This window comes from Sminthopsis crassicaudata, chromosome 3, assembly GCF_048593235.1.
Source record: "Sminthopsis crassicaudata isolate SCR6 chromosome 3, ASM4859323v1, whole genome shotgun sequence".
NCBI lineage: Eukaryota > Metazoa > Chordata > Mammalia > Dasyuromorphia > Dasyuridae > Sminthopsis > Sminthopsis crassicaudata.
In genome coordinates, this window is record NC_133619.1 from 302,861,360 (window position 1) to 302,886,984 (window position 25,625).

Genomic DNA, 25,625 nt, shown 5'->3' on the forward strand with positions numbered 1-25,625 from the left:
GCTAGTGGACTGGGCTTCCCACCCTTAAGGCTATGTAGCATAAGCATCCCTGTAATGAAAAGATTAAAAAGCCTCTTGTTTTGAAAGGGGGGGGGGAAGGAGGGGGAGCAGGTTAACTTATAAATAGACACTGCCTAAAGCTCTCCATGATGCATGTCATTATTTTATAAATCTTTTTTTTTTTTTTTTTTTTTTGAGGATCTCATTATCAGAGACCAATTGGAAACTCCACTCTCTTTTCATGTTTTGAAGAGATCTTGTTGGAGGTCTATTTTAAAATATTTTCTTCTATCATACTGAGTAATAAACTCTGCTGTTTTGAATCGTCTGTACATGGAATATGAAGATGATGATGATGTATCTTTTGCCAAATGGATGAGCAGCTTCTGGGGCCACAGCTGGATGGATGAAAATGAGAAAGAATTAAGAAACCATAGGGAACGCCGAGCCCAGAAAATCAGAGATCGAAGAACCTCCCTGCCTTGTCCAGTAAGTTATTGCTGCAGAACAGAAGTGGGGAAATAAAGGAAGGGAGTTGGTCAACAGTTATTTTTAAAGATTTTGTTGATGGCCAAGTTTATGTAGCCTTGAATTAATTTAATCTGTTTTTCTTTCCCTGAACTCATTTGAGCTTTTACTGGAGAGAGACAGCCCAAATCTTTCTACTCTGAGACAGGAAACCAACAATGTTTTCTGCATGGACACAGTGCCTTAGGAACAAAGCTTTCACTATGAAGCTGGTGAAGGGAAATAGTTGCATGTAGTCACCTTGAATCTCAAAGATAAATAGAAGCAGCAGTTTTTGTCTTCAAAAAGACAGTAGTCTCCAGTTTTTGCTGGGAGTCTTACTATTAATTCTATACTGGTATAGGTATACAATTCTTTATGTTACCTCTTGTGCCACCAATAACCAAGAAGTAGCCCTTCATTCTAAGTTTCTTCAAGGCCAAAAGATGTTGGAGATGTATTGGGCTATGTGTGTGGAGGGGTGGTGGGAGAGGATGAACTTTATTTTTAGTCCTGGTTCCCCTGAATATGTTTTAGGGAATTTAAGCTTATTTTCCTCTTCTATTCTTAGGAAATGTGAAAAATACCTAATCCATTCAAGTATCTTTTAGACTTGTATCACTTATCAGATCGTGACCATGACAAATTTACTTAATTTTTCTAGGCCTCAGTTTTCTTATTTGTAAAAACTGAGGAGATCAGCCTGGATGATTTCCAAGTTCCTTTACAACTCTATCATTTTTTCATTCTGTGAATCTAGGTTGAAAAAGTATTTTACTCTTGTAAATTAACATATTCATCCTTGGTTACAATGGAGGCAGTTATCACAGTTTACATTAAAAAAAAAACCAAACCTTTATCTTTGTGAACTTGACATTAACAAATATGAACATCTCTTTATACAAAGAACTAAAAAAGAGTATTGTGTAAAAAGGCATGAATATGTGGATCTTGTTGCACACTTCATCTGCAATAGGTCAGATTCTTGACTTTGAGAATATATCTTTCTTTCCCTATATATATATATTTAATTGCTGGTATAGGGAGTAGGGAGGCTAAAAAGGAGGGAGATTTGAATTTTTTTTGTATTTTTATTTGATATTCATCAATTTTAGCATGCTAGTTGCAACACTGGCATATATAGTTATGTCCCTTTCTGAACATCCTTTTATTCTCTCTCCCTTTTTAATGATGCTTCAATTAGATTGTGGTGTAAAATATTCTTAATGTCCTGTTTTAGCCTTTTGGCTAATATATTATCAATATTTTATGTGTTATTGTTCATTAGAAATAGTGGTCTATAGCTTCCTTTCTTTGTTTCTCTCCGATTTACTCAACAGGATCATCTTAGATTCAAAACAGGAGGCTGGTAGGATTCTTTCTTTCTCTATTTTTGCAAACAATTTATGAAATATTGTAAATAATTATTCTTGTAAAGTTTGATGGAATTTACTTGTGAATCCATCTGGTCCAGAAATTTTTTTCTTCTCTTACTCTTTAGTAGTTTGTTCAATTTATTTTTCTGAGATTGAGATTTTAAAATGATCTGTGCTGTGAACTTTGGTATTTTGTATTTTTATGAATATTCTTCCCTTTAATTTAATTAATCAATTTTTTGGCTAGTGATTGGAGGAAATAATTTACTTTTATGATAGTTTTATTATTATGCATATAATAATAAATAATAATAAAATGATTACAATACATATTATTATGCATATTATAATATGTATTGTAATCATTTCATTATTATTTCTCTTCATTTATTGTAAATTATTCTTTTAAAATTTTTCATAATGACTAGATTTTTTAAATTAATAAGTTAATGATTTACCTACTTTTATGAGCTTAAAAAAAAACACCCTAGATTCATTAACAATCATTTTTTCTCCCAATTTTCCTGATCTCATTTGATTTCAAGAAATTTTATTTTTTTATTTAATTATGGTTTTGTTATATTTTTAGTTACATGCCGAATTCATTGTTGTTGCTGTTGTTGCTGTTGTGGGTTTTTTTTCAAATGAAAATGTTGAGAGATGTAAATTTTCCCAAGATTATCCTGGCTATATCCCAAATTTTTTAGTATATTTTCTCTTTACTTCATTTTATTTAAAGAAATTGCGGGGGGGGGGGGGGGGGGGGAAAGTTAGGTGGTGCAGTGGATAGAGCACCAGCCTTGAATTCAGGAGGACCCGAGTTCAAATCTGGTCTCAGACACTTAACACTTCCTAGCTATATGACCCTGGGCAAGTCACTTAATCCCAGCTTCAGGGAACAAAAACAAAAAAACAACAAAAAAAGAAAAAAAGAAAGAAAGAAATTGCATATTGCTTCAATGATATGTTCTTTGGTCCAGTGATTCTTTAGGATCAAAATTACTTAGTATCTATTTAAAACTTGAATTCTTTTTCAAATTTGGTTGTATTGCCATCAGTGAAGTATATGTTGAATACTTCTGATTCACGGTATTTGTTTATGAGATCTTTATATCCTAGTACAATCAATTTTTGTAGAAGAAAAATATGTATATTCCTTTCTGTTCTCATTCAATAATCATCGGGGATCTATTATATCTAAGTTTCCTAAGATTCTATTCAGATTTTCATTTTCTTTAATGTTTATTTTTTGAAAGATTTTTCTAGGTCTAAAGAAGGTACCATCTATTCTTCTTTCTCTATTTCTCCTTATAATTCAATTAACTTTTAAGTACACAGATTGCTATGCCATTTATTGCATATATGTTAAATATTGATTTTATTTTATCATCGGTGGTACCTTAAAGCATATTTTCCCTGCTTATCTCTTATAATCAAGATTATTTTATTATTTCTCTTCAGAGAGAATGATTGTCATTTCTTTAATTCATCTGAAGGATAAAAAAAAATTCTGATTCCACTTTTTTTAGTCCTGTGTGAATTTTTATGTTTCAAGTTTCTTATTGGATTCTTATTTTAAACCAGTTTCCTGACCTCCTCCAAATTAGAAGTGGTTTCATCCCATTCTAATTCATAGTTATTATTGTTAATCAAGTATTTCTTTCCATTGAAACTACTTATATATTTTTCCTTCCTCCCCCCCCCCTCCGGCATCTGACTCCCTCTTGTAATGCTGGAGAAACTGAGCAAGACAGAGATTAGAGGGTATTCATAAAGAATTTGTTAAATGGAGAGATTTACTGGGACCAATGGATCTGATGAGAACTAGATAAGGAATATCTAAATTAATTGAGGACTAGTGGCAGGTTCGGGGTACAGGGAGTCAAATAGCGCTCCCCTGCAACCTCTTTGGATTCAGTGCAAGGATACAGAGTTAAATGAGGTCTAGTAGTGGCGCAAGAGCCCTCTGTAAAGGAATTTACAGACCCGAAATCCTAGATTGATAAAAGAGGTTTATTTTGGGGTTTGGAAGTAAGGGTAAAAGGTAGAGAGACACCAGAGCCAGGGCTGGCACCGGTGGGCAGAAACCCTTCACAGTGCCAGTGTAAGGATGCCATGTTTGAGACTCCTGCAAAGAGAGAGCTCCAGTTTGGCTCTTTTATAGCAAAAGGGGCCTGTGGGTGGTATCCCAAGTTGGCTCAGATCTGGGTGAGGGTTGTGAGAGCCTGGATCTCCTATTGGAATTCAAAAGGGTGCTTTTGACAGGATTTGTGAATCAAAGGTCCTAGCTTCTTGAATTGATAATGCATCAGCTAGGAGGGACTGGGAATCAGAAAGGAATAAATCAGTCTGAAAGGATTAGTTTCTTAAAGGGACCACAACCTACATCAGATCCATGGTTAGTCCCAGGGCTGAAGGAGACTATCAGAATCCAGCACCAATGTCAGATACACAAGATTCTTTTATATGGGGGAGGTACCTGGATGGGGATGACCTAATGGGGGGAGGCACCTAGGATGACATAATGGGAGGTACTGGAGAGGCTCCTGATATTCTAATGATGTCAATGGATAAAGACCTTTATCCCATGAAACATTAAGAGGGAATGACTATAGCATAAGGTCTAAGATATTAGGCCTTTATCCTAACATTAAAAGGGAATGGTTATAATCTGAGGCAGAGTAACTGAATAGGACAATTAGGGAAACTGAGTCAGGACATTAAAAGAGAACTGTGGTACATTTTTATAAAGAAGACAGGGTTGAACAAAGAATAGGAATTTGATTTAAGCTAGCATTCAATAATTGAAATGGTTTACTTCTACCTCTCTTCCCTTTCTTTGTTCACCAAGGCTAGACCTCTATCTTTAACTCTTATACTTTCTTTTTAAATCTACTTTTTATGTTTACTATTCTTCCCTCCCCACTGGTGAAATTTGCTTTGTTTGTGATTATTCCCTTACTATCCCTTTTATACTTGTGACATAGGATCATGAGACTTTATTTCTGGATAATTAATAACTTTTATTAATTATGGCTAGTGAATCATTAATAAAAGCATGGGCATTTGGCTGTCTCATAAATCAAACAAAAAACTTGGGGGCTTCTGAATGCTTATAAATTAGTTTTTGGGAAAAGGGGGGTGTACCTGAGGGTGGAAATCAACACTGATTGGTTAATACTCAATGAGGGGATGGACATATTAATGAGGAGGTAGGTAAAAAGTCTTCAGCTCTTCCAGCAGAGAGCATGATCTAATCTGGAGAATCAGCTGCCTCCTACCATCTGGGCAAAAGAATACATCCTTACATAGACTTTGCTCATTGGTTTTTCCTTTCATAAACTAGATAATCCTAATTTCCAAGGGGAATTTCCAAGGTCAAATTGGGGTTTATTTCCTAAAAGCAAAATCTTGCTTAGACTGGATTTCTGTTTGTAAAGTCTCTTAGTTGGGTGGAGATCACATACCCTCAAGGATTTGAGCAATCTCTTCTATCAGCAATGTCCTTCAGACATAATTTATAAAGGGTTGATTTCTGAATAAGGAAATAGAAAAGGGGAAATCTTAATCTCAATTATAATTGGTTATTAATATGAGAGAAATAGTTATTTCTCTTATACGTCATTCTTTCCTTCCCCTGTCTCTGTCCATTTCCCTCTTGAGTTTAATGTACTTTTAAACCCAATTCTGTATGTGATGAATGTTCAATCATTCTTTTATCTAGTTCATATAAAAATGAGTTTATTAAGTATCTGTTCTCACTAACCTGTCCTCCAATGTTTCTTTCCTTTTCTTCTCAAGCATTTCATTTACATGAAATAGTCAATTCTCCTCCCTTTCTCATTTTTCTAATATCTTTGTTTCTTGCTGCCTTTTCTTTCCTCTTTTAAGACTAACAAAATAGGACAATCCCATACCAAGTCCTATATTTGACTTTTTAAAAATCCTTCTGTTATCCTTAAAGACATTAGGATTTTAAAGGGATACATACATACATACATACACACACACACACACACACACACACACACACACACACACACATATATATATATTTTTCCTCATTAGAAGATCAGCACTCGATTTCCTTTCCATTGCTCAAGTGTATTTGCTTTTCTAGGTTTCTTTTGAATTTTGTGTTTGCCCTTAAAAATTTCTACTCAGCTATGGTCTTTGCATCAGGAATTGTCCTTACCCTTTCCATTTGACATATCTCTCCTCTTGGAGTTTTCCCTATACCACACTCCTCATTCTCCTCTTACCTGTCTGACAGCTCTTTCACAATCTCCTTTGCCATCTCATCATACTTATCACATTCCTCCCTACCCCCACTCTCACACAAGTAGTTGTTATTTCAAGGTTCTCTCTGTGACCATCTTCTCCTCTTCCTCTACACTTTAATTGTTGATACACCGAACTACTATACAGCCCCTGTCTCTCCCCTAGGATTCAGCTTTGCATTATTTATTGCCTAGCCAACATTTTCACTGAATGTCTGAAGATATCATAAAATTAACATGTCTAACACTGAACTAATTATCTTTCCTTCTAACCCCTCTCCACTTCCAGACTTCTTTATTTCTGTCAGAGGCATAAGCATTCAAAAAATCATCAAAGAAAACTGACCAGATCTATTAGAATCATAAAAAATTGTGAGGGAGGAGGGAGGGAGAAAGAATGCACTAATAATCACTTCCTGAAAGAGAAATCAAATTGAAGTTACTCAATAATTCTCTCCTAGTTTCCCAGGATCATAATCTCAGAATTTGCCATTTCTTCTTTCACAACATTACTCCCCAATTCAATAAACTCTAAACTCCAATGGCTTCTTCTTATTTGTAGCATATAATATAAAATCCTTTTTAGTTTTTAAAATTTTACAAAGCTTGTTCGCAATTGAAGCAAATTGTTCGCAAATCTTTCTAACCTCTTTATACATTACTCTCTCTCCTGTGCTTTATAATCTGGCAAAACTAGTCTCTTGGTTTATCACATACAATGCCCTATCTTCAGGCTGTCTGATATGTTTGGAATTTACTACCTCCTTCAATTTTAATCTGCCTCATAAAATTATTTTTTCTTTTGAGATGCAATTCAAGTATCATTTTCTGTATGAAAACTTTCCTGATCTCTCCAGCAGTTTACACCCTCCTTGTTAACCACTATACATTTAATTACTTTCTATATATTTGTATTTATGCGCCTTATACAATATATATTTACATATGTACTTGTTTCTGCAAGTAAAATGTAAGTTTGAATATTTTCCATTTTAGTAAAATCTATCATTCCCTTTGTAGGATTATATATTTTTTCATGATAAATTATTATTATTATTTTTAAAGTCTTTATCTTTTGCCTTTTGATATATTGTGTTCTAAGATTTTTCTCTTCTTTGTAATTATTGCTGCTAATTCTTATATACTTTGGTCTTACATACTTAAACTTTTTCTCTCAGCCAATTTTAGTATTTTTTTTTTTTTTTAAAGCTTGGAAATTTTTGGATGACTTCAATTTGGTTTCTCTTTCAGGACACAATTAGTGCATTCTTTTGTTGTGCCACAGTTCTCTTTTAATATCCTGACCCAGTTTCTCTAATTGTACTGTTCAGTTATAACCTCAGGTTATAACCATTCCCTGTTAATGTTTGATGGGATAACCATCTTTATCCATTTTAGATATCTTTAGCCTCTCCAGTACCTCCAACCATCCTGTAGTCCTAGGTACCTCCCCCCCCCCATTAGGTCATCCTCATCCAGGTACCTCCCCCATTATGTCATTGTTCTTGCTACTCTATAAAAGAGTCTTGCACTTTGATATTCAGTGCTGGATTCCTTGAGACTATAGTCTCCTTCAGCACTGGGACCAACCATGGATCCATTTGGTCCCAGTAAATTTCTCCATTTAATAAATTCTGTATTGAATACTCTCTAATCTCTATCTTGCTCAGTTTCTCCAGCATTACACTTTCTCCCTCTCCCTTCCACATTTTTTTTATTAATTTTATAAATATATTTTTTTTGACAGTACATAAGCATGGATAATTTTTTTTTTTTACAACATTATCCCTTGTATTCACTTCTTTTCCAAAATTTTCCCCTCCCTCCCTCTATTCCCTCCCTTAGATGACAGACAATCCCATACATGTTAAATGTGTTACAGCATATCCTAGATACAATATATGCCACAATTTTTAAAAATGATTTTAATAGATCTGGTCAATTTTCTTTTATGAATTCTTGAATATATTTTGTTTATTTCATTTTCTATTTGGTCATTTTTTTTCCCCCCAGGAAGTCTGATGATTCTTATATTGTTTCTCCTTAACTAGTTTTCTGAGTCTGTTATTCTTGATTGTAGACATTTTCTTCTAATTTTTTCAATCTTTTGACTTTGTTGTAATATTACTTATTGTCTCATGCAGTCATTAAGTTCTGTTTGTTCCATCTTATTTTTTTAATGAGTCAACTACCTGAATAGTAGGTAGGTAGGTTATTCTTTTTTTTCCCTCCTAAATACTCATGTTCTAGTTTTAGTTTTTAATCTCTTGTTTTATTTCTTTCAGACATTCTATCAGTCCTTGCAGTTAAGCCATTTTTTCCTTTTCTGAGGCTCTACTTGTAGTTGTTAAGGAGTTACTCTCACTGGGTTAACCTTTCAGGCAGTTAGGTGGCACAATGGATAGAATGCTGGGCTTAGAATTTGGAAAACCTGAGCTGAAATCTGGTCTCAGACACTTAGCTTTCTAATCCTGGGAAAGCCACTTAACCACTGCCTGTCTCAGTTTCCCCAAATGTGAAATGGAGATAATAACAGCATTTACCTATCAGCCTTATTATGAGGAGTAAATGAGATACTATTTGTAAAACACTTAGTACAGTGCCTGAAACATAGTTAGATGTTTCTTTCTTTCTTTCTTTCTTTTTTTTTTCTCCTAGTTTGTGGGCTTTTCCAAACTCAAACTATTTCTTTTACTTTTTTTTTTTTTAAGCATATATTCTTGGCTTGGAATTTTGTGCTTGAGATATTTACCCTATGATGCTTTGGGACAGACTGATGGGACAAGTAATCTGGATGCTGTGGCTTCTATCTTCCTCAATGGGGTGATCTGTAGAAGATCTTCCCTTTCTTGTCTTTTCTCTTATAGTGGTCCACAGCAAGCTCTGGCCAGAGCTGACCTGGCTCTGTCTCTTATTGGAAAGTATTCTCCTAGTACTCCAAGACATACATACACCTTGCTCAATGGCCCGTGGGTCCTGGTTTTATCTTTTTTTCTATTTTTGACTAGCCAGTATTAGAATATGGCTCCAATTTCACTCTTTAGTGGCATTTGACCTGACTTACCACCTGCCTCCCCACTTTCCCCCATCTTCTGCTTCTGGTTCCTATGTGGAATCAGGTCTCTAAAGGATCTTGTGCTGGCTTTTCTGTCCCACCTCCCCTCCCCAGCTCCAGGGGTTTCTACATTTACCTGAATTTGAACTAGGTTCACTGGCTTTGCTTCTCTCAGTTAACATTCACAGTTTGCATTTATGTAGTTGTATTCATTTTATGTGGTCTGGTAGATATCATATTGGACTTCCTCAGTTTCTTTCTTTCTTTATTTTTTTTTGTAATTTTTTTGGTAAAATTTGTAAAATTTTGTAAACTTTGTAAAATTGGGAATGATAATACCATTAGTCTTAAAGGATTATTCCTTTCCTATTCTGAGGGTCAAATGAGATAATATGTTTAAGTGCTCTGCAAATCTTAAAGCTCTATATAAATATGAGATATTATTATTCCTTTTTTCCCAGCTTATATTTTATGAAGTTCAAAATGGAAATGGTCTTGAGACAAATTACTATGCTACTATTACTATTTTATGTCTTGTGTCTGATAGACTACTAATTTTTTAAATTGAATATATGAGTTATAAAGTCTTGCTTAAATCGTCAAGACAATTCCAGTAGCCGACTAGACAATTGGTATGTAATTTATCCCATTCCCTTGGATTTTTTTATTTTTTCATTAGATCTCTATTTTGAGAGCTTTTCATTCCATAGACTTTGGAAATTATGTGTGTTTGGTTTGGCAACATCTATTGTAAATGTTCCTGAATTATTTTGGCAAGTTGCAGTAATTTGGTCTGTTGGTCTGTAATCATGAGCTTTCTATTGTTCTCAGTGATATTTCAGGGCTTTCTTCTTTTTTTTTTGTAGTATAGGAACCCGTTTTCTGCTACATTATGAGGTCTATTGATCATTTCTTTCAAAGTAGTTAATAGGGCATAAACTTTTACAACCTGCAGTGATATATCTCATTCAATTTCTACTACTTTCTTGCAAAACCTGCACAGAACAAGTCTAAGTTTCTTTCTCTCTTTCTCTCCTTTCTTTCCTTCTTTTTTCCTGAGGCAATTGGGGTTAAGCAACTTGCCCAGGGTCACCCAGCTAGGAAGTGTTAAGTGTCTAAGTTCACATTTGAACTCAGGTCCTCCTGACTTTAGGGCTGTGTTCTATCCACTGCACCACCTAGCTGCCCTTAAATCTGGGTTTCTTAATAATGAACTTTTAATTTCTGCTAGCAATGTTTTTGTAAAAAAATCTATATGACTCAACCATTTAAATCTGTTTCTTTGTTGACATTGTTGGTTGAGTGCATGTAGATGTTACCCAAAAAGAGCATTTTGGTTCCATTCTTGGATATTACTTGTTTCCTAGGCTCCACCTGGAAGCAAACTAATATCAGACATAATAAACCAAGTAGCATATGCCTATTGTTAGCCTTTACTATTGGGAAGTGGTGTCCAGGAGTATTTCAGAAGTATTTCTGAAAAAACATCTATCATTTTTTAAGAATTTTTTTAAAGCATATTAAGGGGCTGGCCACTGAGTAATAATATATTTACAAAGTGATGCTAATTCAATTCCTAAGTGGAAGATGCTAGGAGTCTGCTTCTGAGAAAGTGATTTGTAACAAGAGCATTAGAGAGATTGTGGAGCATGTATAGAACTTCTGAAAATGGTTCTGTTTGCTAATCATATGATAAACAAGAGCCATTTTGAATGACAGGGGTAGTATACAAAAAGTTCAAATGAGCAAAGCTGTTTTGACTTTTCTTTGTCTGACTTCTTAATGGATGGCACCTTATAAGAGAAAAAACTGTTTAGAAGAAGCCTCAGTACCTCTCCCCAGCCAAGGCTATCATATAGCTTCATAAATATAGTCCTTAGTTCTTCATTTGCCTTGGAATTTCTCCTTCCTTCTCTTTTTCTTTCCTTTTTTTCCTCTTCTTCATTCCTTCGCTCGTTCATTCCTTCATTCCTTTGTTCCTTTCTTTCTCCTTCCCTCTTCTCCTTTCTCCCTCTCTCTCTCCCTTTTTCCTTCTCTTTCTTCCCTCCCCCTTTTTTCTTTCCTTCCCTCCTTCCCTCCCTTTTTTCTTTCCTTCCCTCCCTTTTTTCTTTCCTTCCCTCCCTTTTTTCTTTCCTCCCTCTCTCTCTCTCCCTTTCTTCCTCCCTCCTTTCCCTTATTCTCTTCCTTCTCTTCCTTCCCTCCCTTCTTTCTGTCTTCCTTCCTACCTTCCCTCTCTCATTTCCCTCTCTTTTTCCTACCTTCTTTTCACTCCTTCCTCCCCCTCTCTTTCCCTCTCTCCTTCCCTTCCTCCTTCCCTCCCTAGTTGGAATACAGGGGAGCCACCTGACAGTATCTGCTGGAGAGCCAAATCGGTCCTGCAGAATGGATCTCCTCTTGTGAGAGGCTAATACCAAGAGACTGAGAGGCAGTTGCTGTTCTCTGACCTCTCTGAGTGAGAGGCCGTTGTCTTGTCTGACCTCCCTTCTCTTCCCTCTGCTTCCAATTTATCTCATTCCCAAATCCACAACACCTGTGTCATCAAAGGCTGCTCTGCAACCCCTACGGATGTTATGATCCACAGCTGTGGAGGCTCTTGGAGAATTGACCTATCCCTTAACATTTCCTCCCTTCCTCCCTTCCTCCCTTCCTCCCTTCCTCCCTTCCTCCCTTCCTCCCTTCCTCCCTTCCTCCCTTCCTCCTGCCCATTCCTCTTTTCCTGCCTCCCTTCCTCCCTCCCTCTCAATCTTTGTTCTTCTTTCTTTCTTAGATGAAGGAAGTAGTGGGCAACATTTTTGTGAATTTGAAAAGTCTAAAAGACCAATCAATGCCAGCTGGCATAGACGCCTCAAGGATTAAGGAGTAACCTTCAGGACCCAGTTTAGGGGTAGCTGAGATATAAACTCATGTAGCAGCAATGCTGAATTTGGATTTGTACTCAGTGGAACTAGGGTAAAAGCAAGACTGTGTCCTTATGGCCCTGAGGAGTTAGGGTGAAATGGTTGTACTTCTGTTCTTTCTCTATCTTTGAAATAAATATCCCTTTGTAAAAGCTAGTTGATTGAGGCAGCTAGGTAGCACAGTGGATAGACTTCCTGGCCTGACCATTTAACCCTATTTGCCTCTGTTTCCTCATCTGTCAAGTGAGCTTGAGAAGGAAATGGCAAACTACTACTTCAGTAGCTGTGCCAAGAAAACCCCACAAGGAGTCATGAAGAGGTAGATAAAACTGAAATGACAAAACAGCAACAACAAAAAGCTAATTGAGGTAAACTGGTTACTAGATCTAAAGTACTAAGCAATGGTAACTAACAGAGGATGAGGAACATTCCTGGAATGTTCAGGCTGATAGTATTAGAGTCGCCCTTCCCCTCATGGATTCCCCCAGAACCCTGATGGAGAGATGTAGCCTACCCTATTCCAAAAGAGTGAAGATGAAGAGAAAAACTTAGGAAATGTGGGGATTATTAGGAAATATCACACTATATTATACACATTCATTTTTACATATTTTGATGTCTTAGTTATAATCAATAGTTTAGTCACTGCAATTAATGGTAGACAAAAATGTGACATGAGTTCTGCCTCAGGTATTTACCACACAAATGAAATTAATTTATTTGGCTTTTAATATAGACAACACCAAATTCTGTAATTAGTAGGCAAAATGGATTTTTTTTTTTTTTTTTTTTTTTTTTAGAAAGTGATTTAACCAAGTAAAATAGGACTTCATGGCATACATATAATGACCTAAAGCATTTTAAGAAACATGGTCTCAATAGAGAGAAAAAAACATCTCTCTTGGAATGTATTCAAGCAATCTTTCTCTTCATTATCTCTTTTTTTACTTACTTAATTTATATTTATCAAGTCAATCAATGTCTTTCCTCCCCTCACTGGATTAATATTACCTACTTCTTTCTTGCTTACCAGAGATGTTGTAAGAAGAAATGAAACTTCTGTGTGCTAAAGGTTTTGTACTCCTTGTGAAAAGGAACTCAACAAATCGATCAACTAATTAATTAATATTATCCCCATCTCTTATAACTTTATCTTTTCTCAGAATTGATCCATTTGAGGCACAAAGGATATTCAATTTAGAGTCTGCAGGGATTTAGAAGCCATCTACTCCTTTTTTTTTCTTCTTTTTCTGTTTTCCCCCCCCCGGCTATTTCCTTTCTAGTATTTGATTTATATTTCTCTCTGTTCTTAGGAAATTTTGTTTGTTTAAAGTAATAAATAATTTGCTTAAGATTATGCAACTAGTAAATGGCAAAGCCAGAATGTGAACCTAGAATCTCTGAATCCAAATGCTTTATTTCCAGACTTTTCCTCTTTTAAACTATAAATAACTTGCCATCTGCTTCATCACATACAAAGGAAGAATTTGCTATCAGCGATCCATTTACATGTTGCATACTTCTATCTAAAGCAAAAGTCTTAAAGCTTTATGAGCCTCATGAGCTAGCCTAAACCATTGTTTGAGTATATTTAGCCTGCAAGAACATGTAATACCTTGGGCAGTCACTGGTTACCCTTAGGAAACCCTACTCTCTGGCAGAACTTATTGTAATCTGCAATTGCAGCCAAAATGAACAAAGAAATTTTACTTCACAGCCTTGGTGACCTTTATGAAATCAGAACAAAGGAATATGAAGCTCGCTTCCCTATTTGTCTGCTTCCTCCCTACCCAGTGACATGCTGGTGAATTGAGAAAAACTGTAGAATGGATCAAGAAAATTGAATCAAAAGGGCTTAATCATTTCTGCAAACTAGCAGCACTTCTATTCATTCTTTCATCCCTATAGTCATGTCATTTTAGAGTTAGCAAAATCATTGATAAAGATTTTAAAATTTCCTCTAAAAACCACATTTTAAATCACTCTGTATTGATTTGTGGTTCTTAGACTTAGAGGCTCATGCATTATTCCAGATGAAAATTCCGATTTGGGGTAGAAATATTGAACTCATTTATTTGTAATTTTTCTGTATATATAAATACTTTTCAGTAACTGATTTAGAAGTTGATGAACAGAATCATGTATTTTAAGGAAATTTGCCTGCTCTATTGCCACCAGTTAAAGTCAGTTTTCTTTTTTTGAAATTATACCCTTTTGGACTGAGGAAATTGAGAATACTAGAACAGCAAGTGATAATTGAATGAACCACACTGACTTTATCTTGTGATTCAGTTTTGGAACTAGCTCAGTTTCCATTCAATTATGCGTCTTGTCCAATTTCTGTTTTATGAGAAAACTATTCAATTGTGGAAATTGTGAAAGGACTTTTTTTTTTTTTGCATTATTTGAACTTATCCCTGTGTGGTTGGGAAGCTGGAATACCTCCACCTGCTGCTTAGATTCCCTTAACTAAGAACCTAGGTTTTGCTGACCAGAAACCCAGTCAGATGTGAAGATTGATACAAGAAATTTTCTTATAATTCTACATCTCAAACAACACACACACATTCAGACACATATGTGTGTGTGTCTTATTTGAAAATTGGCCTTATACTCTTCAATCAGTTATTGTTTCAATGTTCCTTTAATTTAATACAAACATTTAAGGGGAATGGGACATCTCTTTTTCCTATTTCAAGTGATTACACTTGTTTGCTCTCCACCTTCCCAACTTGGAAAGTCCCTAAATTTTTCAATTTTGTATCCTAGTTAATGGTTTACTTTTAATTAATTGTTCTTATTTAATTAGTTGCTTTCAATAGGTAAAAATCTGTCTCCCCTGTATCCAGGGTCCTGCCCTAAGCTTAGGAGGTCTTATCTTAATTTGTTATTCAGCTGGCATGTATTGTTTAATAAATTGATATGCTTACAAGTTCAAACCTTTATTTCCTCAATCATTTCATTTTTCACCAGCCACAGTGTGCATATTCAATTCTGGCTCAACAGACAATTTAAAAGCTTTGTTTTACCAACAATAAAGGAGAAGAATAGTTACAGAATCTGTGCCCACACTTTGAAGTAGAAGGGCTTTCATTCTCTCCAGCTGGAAGCTGGTTATTCCAAGCATTCATGTGGTTTTGGCATAAGGCAGAAAAGACTGCACATTCTCTAGGGACTGAACTCCTCCTCTTGGCCAGTTCCTCATTACACATCATTTTCTGAAGGGAATTCAACTTAGAGAATCATATTATTTAAAAAATAGGGCTACTGACTTCTGGGGAGAGAGCCAAGATGGTGGAGTAGAAAAAGCACTCAACTGAGCTCTCCCAACATTTCCTTTAGGATCATAGTTCAAGGCAGAGAGGAAAATTTTGGTCAAGAGGGAGTGGGGTCTCTGAGGGAACTTCTAGTCCCAAGGGATTAGAGATACTGGGAAACAGTATCATCTCCAGTCCCAAAGTAGCATAGGTCCTTCCTTGGTAAGAATTAGATAATACAGATCAGGAAAGTAGTGACCACCCTTCTCCCCAGATCACACTATTATGGAAGAACCAAAAACTTATACCACCTTCTCGCCTCTGCCCCCCTCAAAAAAAAACCCACTTAGTTATGAAAAAAAGTAGTGTGAAAAAATCTGAAGCTTATGACAGTATCACATTATCTTCTTCTCCACTCCCACTGTGAACAGAACCCAACATTAACATAAAATCACAAATCAAGAAAAAAAGATTGGGACATCAGGAGAACATAAATGGATTGAACCAACAAAAAAAGAAAAGAAAAGAAAAGAAATAGGGTGGGGAAATGAACAAACTAACAAAAAAGAACCTGACCATAGAATTCTAATTTGGGGCCAGAGAAGATCAAGACACAAGCTTAGAAGAAGCTAAATAATCAAATCATCTGCAAACAAAACCTCAGAAAAATAACAAGTGAATTGGACACAAGCCCAACAAGAATTCCTGGAAGAAAATAATTTTCAAAATAAAATAATAACAGGGGATGATGGAAAGTTAGATAAAGAAATGAAAGCAAAGGAAGAAAATTATGAAAAGACAATGAACAGCTTTGTAAAAGAGGGACCAAAAATATTGAAGAAAACAACACACTAAAAATAGAATTGGTCAAATAAAAAAAGAAACAAAAAAGCTCACTGAAAAAATAATTTCTTAAAAATTAGAATTGAGAAAGTGTAAGATAATGAGTCCATAAGACATCAAGAAACAACAAAATAACAAACCAAAAGAATGAAAAGTAGAAGAAAATGTGAAATATCTCATCAGAAAAAACAAAACAAAACAAAACAAAACAAAAAACTGACCTGGAAAATGGACTGAGGAGAGATAATTTAAGAATTATTGGATTACCTGAAAGTCATGATCACAGAAAAAAGCTAAGACATATTTCATGAAATCATCAAAGACAACTTCTCCAATAGCTTATATCTAGGGGATAAACTATAAATTGAAAGAATTCGCCAATCACCCAGAAAGAGATCTCCAAATGAAAAGTCCTGAGAATCTTATGAGCAAATTCCAGAATTTCCAAGTCAAAGAGAAAATACTTCAAATAGCCAAAAAAAAAACCCCTCAAAGCCCATTTAAACACTGTAGAGTCACACTCAGGAGCACAAAAGATTTAGCAGTTGCCACATTGAAAAGAGCAAAAGTCTTGGAATATGATATTCTAAAAGGCAAAAGAACTGGAATTACAACCAAGAATAACCTGTGCAGCAACCCTGAGTATAATCTTTCAAGGGAAAAAATAATTTAACGTAATAGAGGGCTTTCAAATAATACTGATGAAAAGATTAAAGTTGAGTAGAAAATTTGACTTACAAATACCAGACTGAAAAGACCCATAAAAAGGTAAACATGAAGAGAATAATTGATAAGATACCTTTCTATATGAGAAGATGACATGTCTTCTAAAAGCTTTATCATTATTAGGGAAGTTGAAAGGATTCTACATAGAAAGAAGGTGCAGATATGAGCTGATTATTTTGGGATAGAGCTTTTACAATGGAGGGAGAAATGGTGGGAGAGGTGGGCAATGCTTAAATCTCACATTTAAATTGGATTGAAAAAGGAAAATATACATACTTAATTGGTAATAAACATCTATCTTACTTCACAGAGATGTAGGAGAAGACAAGAGATGCTGTGTGTGGCTGTGTGTGTGTGTGTGTGTGTGTGTGTGTGTGTGTGTGTGTGTGTGTGTGATGAAAGGTAAGTCAGATAAAAAAAGGTAGTGATCTGAACAGATTTAGAAGTGAGACAAGATAAAAAGAGAAAAGGATAAACAGAAGAAAATAGGATAGATGGAAATGCATAGTTAGTAAAAACTGTGAATATGAATGGCATGAACTCATTCATAAAATGGAAACAAATAGCAGAATGGATTTGAAATCAGACTCCAATGTTGGTACAAGAAACACACCTAAAACAGAAAGACACACACAGAATCAAAATAAGGAGCTGAAGCAGAATTTATTATGCATCAGCTGAAGTGAAAAAGACAGGTAGCAATTATGATCTCAAACAAAGCAAAAATAAAAATAGACCTAGTTAAAAGGGATAAATAGGGAAACTTTGCTAAAAATCACCATAGAAAATGAAATAATATCAGTACTGATCATATATGAACCAAATGATATAACATCCAAATTCTTAAAAGTTAAATAAATTATAAGAGGAAATAGACAATACAACTATACTAGTTTCATAGGTAGACTGAATAATATAATAATAGGGGACAATTCTAACTAAGTTATTTCTAACTAACTAATTAATTATTAGTACCATATCAAACATCAAAATTTATTTTATAGAGCTAGAAGGAGTTGTAACAAAATTAATCTAGAAGGACAAAAGATCAAGAATATCAAGAGAATCAGTGAAAAAAAATATTAAGACCGCTTGGCAAATCCAGATTTCAAACTATATTACAAAGTAGAAATCATCAAAACAATTAGACACTAAGAAATAGAGTGGTGGATCTTTGGAATAGACTAGGCACATAATACATATGTAAATAAGTATGTTTAATAGTAAATATAAAGTACTTAGCATGGGAAGGTTTAACAAATTATCATTCTCTTCCCTTCTATAATCTATCCTTTTGAATGCTTCTATCTGCTTAAGGTATGCCTTGGATCACATCACTCCTACTCTGTGCACTTAGGTGATTTCCCCACTGCTTGGTGAATAAACTTATTATTCTGTTATTCAAGTCCCAGCATAATGCTCTTTTATTTGTCTTTCTAGCCTTAATTACAACCAAATTGGATTAATTTCCCTTAATTCTTTTCATATTGTCTCTCTTCACTATGCCCTTGCTTCATGGTCTCAAACAGAACTTAGCTTAAAAAAGCCAAGATTTCCTATTGCATCCAGAGCATTTTCAGTCGTTTCAATCTACATCTTCTTCTTCTTTTTTTTTTTTTTGAGGCTGGGGTTAAGTGACTTGCCCAGGGTCACACAGCTAGGAAGTGTTAAGTGTCTGAGACTAGATTTGAACTCCAGTCCTCCTGAATTCAAGGCTGGTGCTCTATCCACTGCGCCATCTAGCTGCCCCCTCAATCTACATCTGACCACTGGACCTAGATGGCTCTGGAGGGGAAAGTGAGGCAGGTGACTTTGCATAGTCCTCACTCACTTGCATGTCATGGCATCAACTACCTGATATCATGGTCCTCCTTGAGAACAAAAGGCAAATAACAACAGCAACAAATGACCATTATTAATCTAATGTTTGACAGATCTATAGATCCAAGCTTTGAGGGGTAAAAATTCACTTTTTCACAAAAATTGCTTGGGAGAACTAGAAAGCAGTTTGGTAGAACCTAGGCATACCTAAGCATCTCAAGATGACCTTATCTCAAGATATGGTCAAAATGGACAAATGATTTAGACATAGAGTAATATCATAAGCAAACTAGGGGAACATAGAAAACTGTAGCTATCAGATTTATAGATGGGGAAGAATTAGAAGAAAATTGAGAGTTAGAAGATTTTAAGAAGTAAAAGATATAATTTTGATTACACAAAATTAAAAAGCTTTTATACAAACAAAATGAATGTAGCTGAAATTAGAAGGAAAAACTGGAAATAATATTTTTTTTACAAGTTTCTTTGATAAAGGCTTTATTTCTCAAACATAGAGAACTGAGCCAAAGTTATAAAAAATAAGAGCCATTCTCCAGTTAATAAATAGTCAAATGATATAAATTGGCAGTTTTTGGAAGAAGAAATCAAAATTATCTATTGAGCATATAAAAATGCTCTGAATCACTACAGATTAAAGAAGTGTGAATTAAAACAACTCTGATATATCATATTGATTAACATGACAGAAAATATTTTTCTGACAAATTCTGGACAAGTTGAGGAAAATTGTGACATTAATGGATTATTATTAATGGAGTATTATTGTGAACTAGTCCAATTATTCTGAAAAATAATTTGGAACTATGGCCAAAGGGCTACAAAACTGTATATACCCTTTGACCCAGCAATATGACTCAAGGCTTATATCTCAAAGAGATCAAATATAAGGGAAAAGAATATCTATGTACAAAAAATATTGCTAGCAAGTCTTTTTGTAGTAGCAAAGAATTGGAAATTGAGGGGATACACATAATGGCTGAACAAGTAGTGATATATGATTGTGATGGATGTCATTTAAGAAATGACAAGTGAGTTGGTTTCAGAAAAATCGGGGATGTCTTAAATGAATTTATACAAAGTGAAGTGAACAGAACTAGGATAATATTGAGCCCAATAACAGCAATAATGTAAGAATGATCAACTGTGAAAGATTTAGCTACTCTGATCAAGGCAATGATTTAAGACAATTCCATGGGATCAATGATGAAAAATGCTATCCACCTCCAGAGAGAGAACTGATGAACTCTGAATGTAAATTGAAGAATCCTTACTTTTGCAACATGGCTAATATGGAAATGTTTTTCATCTCTTCACATATATAATTGTTATTAAATTGCTTGCCTTTTCAAGGAGGGAGGAGTGGAAAGAGGAAAAGAATTTGGAACTCAAATAAAAAAATGATTGTTAAAAAATTTTACATATGATTAGGTAATATTTAATAAAATAAATAAATGCTTTAAAATAAAGCTATAATAATCAATAGTAATTATTTATATTTACATAATGTTTTAATGTTTATAAAATGGCTTCCCTATGTTATCTCATTTGATCTCAATTATTCAAAATAACTAAAAATTGTAGCTTCTACCCATAATCAGTTGAGGCTTACTTCTCCTGAAATCAAATTTAGCAATTCAATAACAACATAAACAAAGTTATCAAATCTAGGGTGATATTTAATACTCATTTTTAAGTCCTTATCAAAACTCTCATTATTTAGACTTTTTATGGTGTTTATTAGGAAAATGTGCATTGGTGAACACGTAGCTTCACTCCCCAAAGCAAAAACTTGTTGGACTAGATTTTCCCTTTACCAAGGTTAATCTTGAGAAGCTGCTTATTCACATTCTACTAGTAAAGAAGAATAAAGGCTGAATGACAACTCTTGGATATCCAGCCTAATTCCTGAAACAACTTACCTATGCTTCCTCACTGTGGAATGAAATTCTTACTGAAATGTAAAATTGTTTCAGAGTGAATTTTGTTGAGCTGAAAGCCATTATAAATATTTTGCTTCTGTATTAATATAGGAAATTCTCTCTCCTTTCTTTAGACACAGATTGCTTCCCTTCCCATGTCCAGTGTTCATGGACCCTCCACAGTTCCAGTTTCTGTCCAACCCAGAAGGCATTCTCATGAGGACCATGGATTCCGAGGCCATCATCACATGAGGGCAGGCAAAATGTGCTCTCAGAGCAGTGCATTCCAGGGGCAAATGAAACCCAAAGGCAGATCACATTCCATCCAAGAATTTTCAGAACACTTTGAGCAGCAACTCTGCATTAGAACCAAAAGATCAGTGTCCTTAGTAAGTAAACAGGCATTATTTGATATTATTTGATAAGTGAACCTTATTCACTGAAAACTAGATCTAAGATCAACTTATTTCTGTTTACCATTGATTAGTAATGAGATTCTGAAAGAATGAATGAGAAAGCATTTATTAACTGCCACCTCTGTCTAAATATTAAATATTTATAGTAATTGATTATCTTGATGATTACAGGTTTTTAACAGTTGGATAGAAATTTAAGAATATCTTGAAAGACCAAACTTTGTCAACTAATGTCAGTCATTTTTAAAAAAAAAAATACACATAAGGCAAAGAAAATATAGATAGGATGAAAATTTTCATGTCAAGATAAAGTTATATAAAATTTTATATCACACGCCTAGTTCTTCTACTGTTAAGCGATTCCTTGGAAAATAATGATTGCTGGAATAAATAGCAATATTTTAGGCATTTTTTTGGCCCATTATCATCACACATAGTAAGCCTTCCACTAAGTATCTACTGGGTACTCCTCTACTATAATTGATTTGCTCATTTCTACTTTTTACAACATGAGCAGAGAAGAAAATTTGTTCCTCTCTGGGATTCAGTCCTAATAGTTAGCAGTCCATGTTAGATTTTGGCTGTTAATCCTTTTCTCTGTGTTTCTAAAATATTGATGCACAAAGTATTTAGGAACCATTGATTGGAGACTATTTAGGGAACAGCAGCAGTTCTAAGATGTTCCTGAATTACTTGAAGGAGATTAAAGAAATACAGAGGAGAGAAGATATAGGAGATAAGACATTCCCTTTGTGCATTTGCATGAATCTAAATTAATAATAATGTCAACAATTAATTATAATAATTAACTTATATTATTAATCAATAAAATTAACAAGAATGTCGATAATTAACTTTAATAATTAACAATAATGTTACTAATTACTCCATTACTCTTTTAACATTTCCTCAATGATGCAGGTTGCAATTGTTCATTCCTGCTAGTTCTGTGTAACTCTCATTCATCTCTTCTCAGAAGTTCACCTTAGGAAAATCTACTGAATATGCTGAAGGTGTTCTTTTAAATTATTTTTTGAACTACATAAATATCAGTGGAACACATTTTTCCCCCTAACAACATGACAACTTATAATTATTTTACATTTTTCCCCCTCATGAACTTGACAAACATTAAAGAACATAGATAATATCTTATACAATAAAGAATGGGAAAGAGGACTATATATAAAGAATGTGGCACATTTTAAGGTGTTTTGTTATTTCTATATGTTGAGATTGCACAAGAAAGAGAGCCTTGGGGGAATCGTTATATTGCTCCATAGTACTGACATTCAGAGGTTCACATTTCCTTATCAGAGAGGGGCCCAATCTTCTCTCTGCCATAACCTTCTCTCATGGATTCCCACCAATTATATTTTCACATAAGTGGATTGGTAGTTCTGCTACTATGGTACATTTCTCCTACCCCCAAGTTTCCTTTTATAATAATAATAGATATTATCAATATGTTGATTTAAAATTTGCAAGTCACTTTATAAGTATTATCTCATGTCTTTCTCCCAATAACCCAGGGAGGTAGGAACTATCTGTAAAATGGAGAAACTGAAGCATGTAGAAGGTAAAAGACTTGCCTAGAATCACACAGTTAGAAGGCATCTGAGAATAGATATAAACTCCAGGAATAGTAGTTTCTCCACTGCATCACCTAGTTGCCTGCATAATCTCTTTGGATCAGGCTACCCCCTCTCATGATATAACTGCATTGTCATCAGACTGTCCTTTGTACCTCACCTCTCTCTACTTGTCTGAATTTGTCCTAGGTGTCAGGATTGCTAAGTTCTAGTCAGAAAGAAAAGTAGGGTGAATTAGGTCGCATATGCACTGGGCTGACACATAACAAGCTCCCTTTCATTGCTTTAAGATATTTAATCATTGTTTTTTTCATATGTACCTAAATAACTATTATATAAATATGTAAATATATTTATATTATTTATATGTTGTGCAAATATATTATAAATAAATATTATAGAATAACTTTTATCTTAGTTTTAGGATGATTTATTATGAGAGCATTCAGATTTGGAGCCTGCTGAATAAGGGATGTTTTGTTTATTTTTTTTACCACGTCTGGTTGCAATGACAGGAGAAATGCCAAACATTGTCAGCTGTTGTGGTGACTTTATACCTCTCTGATCCTTCTTTTTCAGGAATCTGAGGATAGAAAGGAAAGAAAAGATAGAGAAAGCCTGAGAAGCAGGACAGAAGCCCATCAGAAAGCAAGGGAAAGGAGGAGATCAAAGGAAAAGGAAGAGGAAGAAACTAGCATGGCAACCCTGAGCAAAAAGATCCAGAGTAGTTCATTGTTTTCACATGATAACTATAAGTAAAGTAGATGAACCTTGTTTGATGAATATTTTGATTGAGGCTGGAGAGTAGTAGTATCTATAAAAGAAGGTAATTACATGGCATTCAGAGTTAGAGCCTGGAATAAAAACACAATAAACTAAAATCCTAGATGATTTTGTCCACATTTGTCATTCAACATGTTTTCCCTTTGATTTGTTAGTAATCTCCTTTGTTTCTCTTTCAGGAAGAAGGGTACCAATGTAATTTTAATAGAGTGGATTAATTCTTGAAAATAGAAATAAAGATATTTAAAGAACTACCAATACCATCTCCATTTAATTGTCTCTCTCGCTTCCTCTAATCCTAAATGAGAATCATGTGTATGATTTTAAAGCTGTATGCTTATTGCCTTATTTTTGCTTTAAAGATTAAATCCTGACATTTTTGGACTGTTCCTGGGTAAAATGAATACAGGATTGCAAATTTTAATCATGTTACAGGATGTGGGTTTGTGGGTCAAAAAATACACAACTGAAGGTATTTGGTGACATGGGAATGGTCTTGGAGAGTGTTTCTACTACCTGAGAAGAGAAAAGAGGAGTGATATTCAGTTTTCCTAAACTGAAAAGGAAGGATAAGCTGTTCTATAGAGAAGCCTGCTTAATCACTCAAGTGTCCCTTTGGTGTTTAGGGCAAACTTGATTAACTGATTAGCAAAATACATGGAAATAAATATATTTACTATCCCAAGGTCATATTGATCCCTGGCTTTCTCATTTAAGAGTGTAAATACTTCTTGGAAAAGACATAGCTGTAGGAGAAGGATGTCAGTTGCAGAGATCATCCAATGGAGGAGGAGAAGCAGTTATAGATGGAAAGGACAAATGCCAGGTGGAGTAGCATTGGTAGTGTGGTAAGGGGTCCCTAGTCAAAGCATAAGAGTTCATAATTCAAGCCAGTCCCTGCTACCCATTTTCCCATTATCTTCAAAGATAGAATGGCTGATGTCTCAGAACCCCTTCCAGACACTCAACTTTGTCCTGTGCTGACATGTATCAAACCCATTTTGTTTAGTCACCTTGAACCCACTTGTGTATCCACTGCCAACTTCCTAGTTGGCAAAAAATAAACATCATAAACTTTCAAGCTCTCTACCTCTACCCCTGAGGCTATGTGGAGGCAAGGTTTCACTGTTACCAATTCAAAAATTCAAAACCAACCAAAAAATCAACCAAATCAAAAGCAGAAAGTCTTCCTACAACACCAAACAAACCAGCTCTGAATTTTTCCTTGGAGATAAAGTTTAACAGCTCTGGCTTCTTCAGTGTTAATCAAATTACAAAAGAAAAAAAGTATAGGTTTTTTTAAATGGCAAATCTGACTCTTGTATTATGACAGGTACTAAAGAACATTTCATACAAATACAGTTAGAGACTAAGTATTCTAGAAGGGAATAATTCCCCTAACTCTCAATTTCAATATATTTTCTTTCAAATGTATCTTTGAAATATCTCCAACCAGGCCTTGGGGCTCACATAGGTTATGCTTATTGTAGAGAGGCTTCTGGAGTGGCTTCAAACAGAAGCACCACAACCAAAATTCAAAGATGTTTTTTGTTTTCAAAATATGTCAAAAAGCTCTTTTTAATGTTTATAACTGTATCCTTCTTAATAGCTACTTAAGTGTAATGGAGAAATAAGCACAGCCTGGCCTGAACTGCAGTATACTTTTAAACAGTTTATAATTGAACATCGAATCATCTCAATGTACAGCATGTTCTGAATTATAATATCAAGTTGTCTTTTTTTTTTAGAAGCATCCATATGAGTACAAATGCACTATAAAATACTTAAAGATCCAAAGGCATAGTATTTCTTGGATCTCTATTTTAATCATGCAAAATTTATCACTTGTTTTATTTTTATCATCATTTTATTTATCATCAAGTTTCAAAAGAGAAATTACAGTTAAAATGATCTGTTTTCAAGTTGTGACTACAAAACCTACACTAAGCATATTTTTAACTATTAAAAATACACTAAGTTCAGAATAAAAACCAACCACCAAAATGGATATTAAGGTAGATATCATAAGTTAGTAGGAATAGCATTTGGTTCTGCTATTCCATGTTAATTCCCAGTAGCCCGAGTGTCACTATATATAAAATACTTTTCTAGTACTAAACAGTAAGTCAATT

General features: G+C 34.6%; 1 protein-coding gene across 1 annotated transcript; it reads left to right on the forward strand.

The window, feature by feature from the left end:
• The first annotated feature begins 213 nt into the window (after window positions 1-213).
• Window positions 214-23,740, forward strand: LNP1 (leukemia NUP98 fusion partner 1). Its single transcript, XM_074297371.1, has 3 exons — window positions 214-489; window positions 20,837-21,091; window positions 23,290-23,740. Exons 1-3 carry the CDS (start codon window positions 334-336, stop codon window positions 23,467-23,469), a joined length of 591 nt encoding a protein of 196 aa, XP_074153472.1. The 5' UTR covers window positions 214-333; the 3' UTR covers window positions 23,470-23,740.
• Window positions 23,741-25,625: the final 1,885 nt, after the last annotated feature.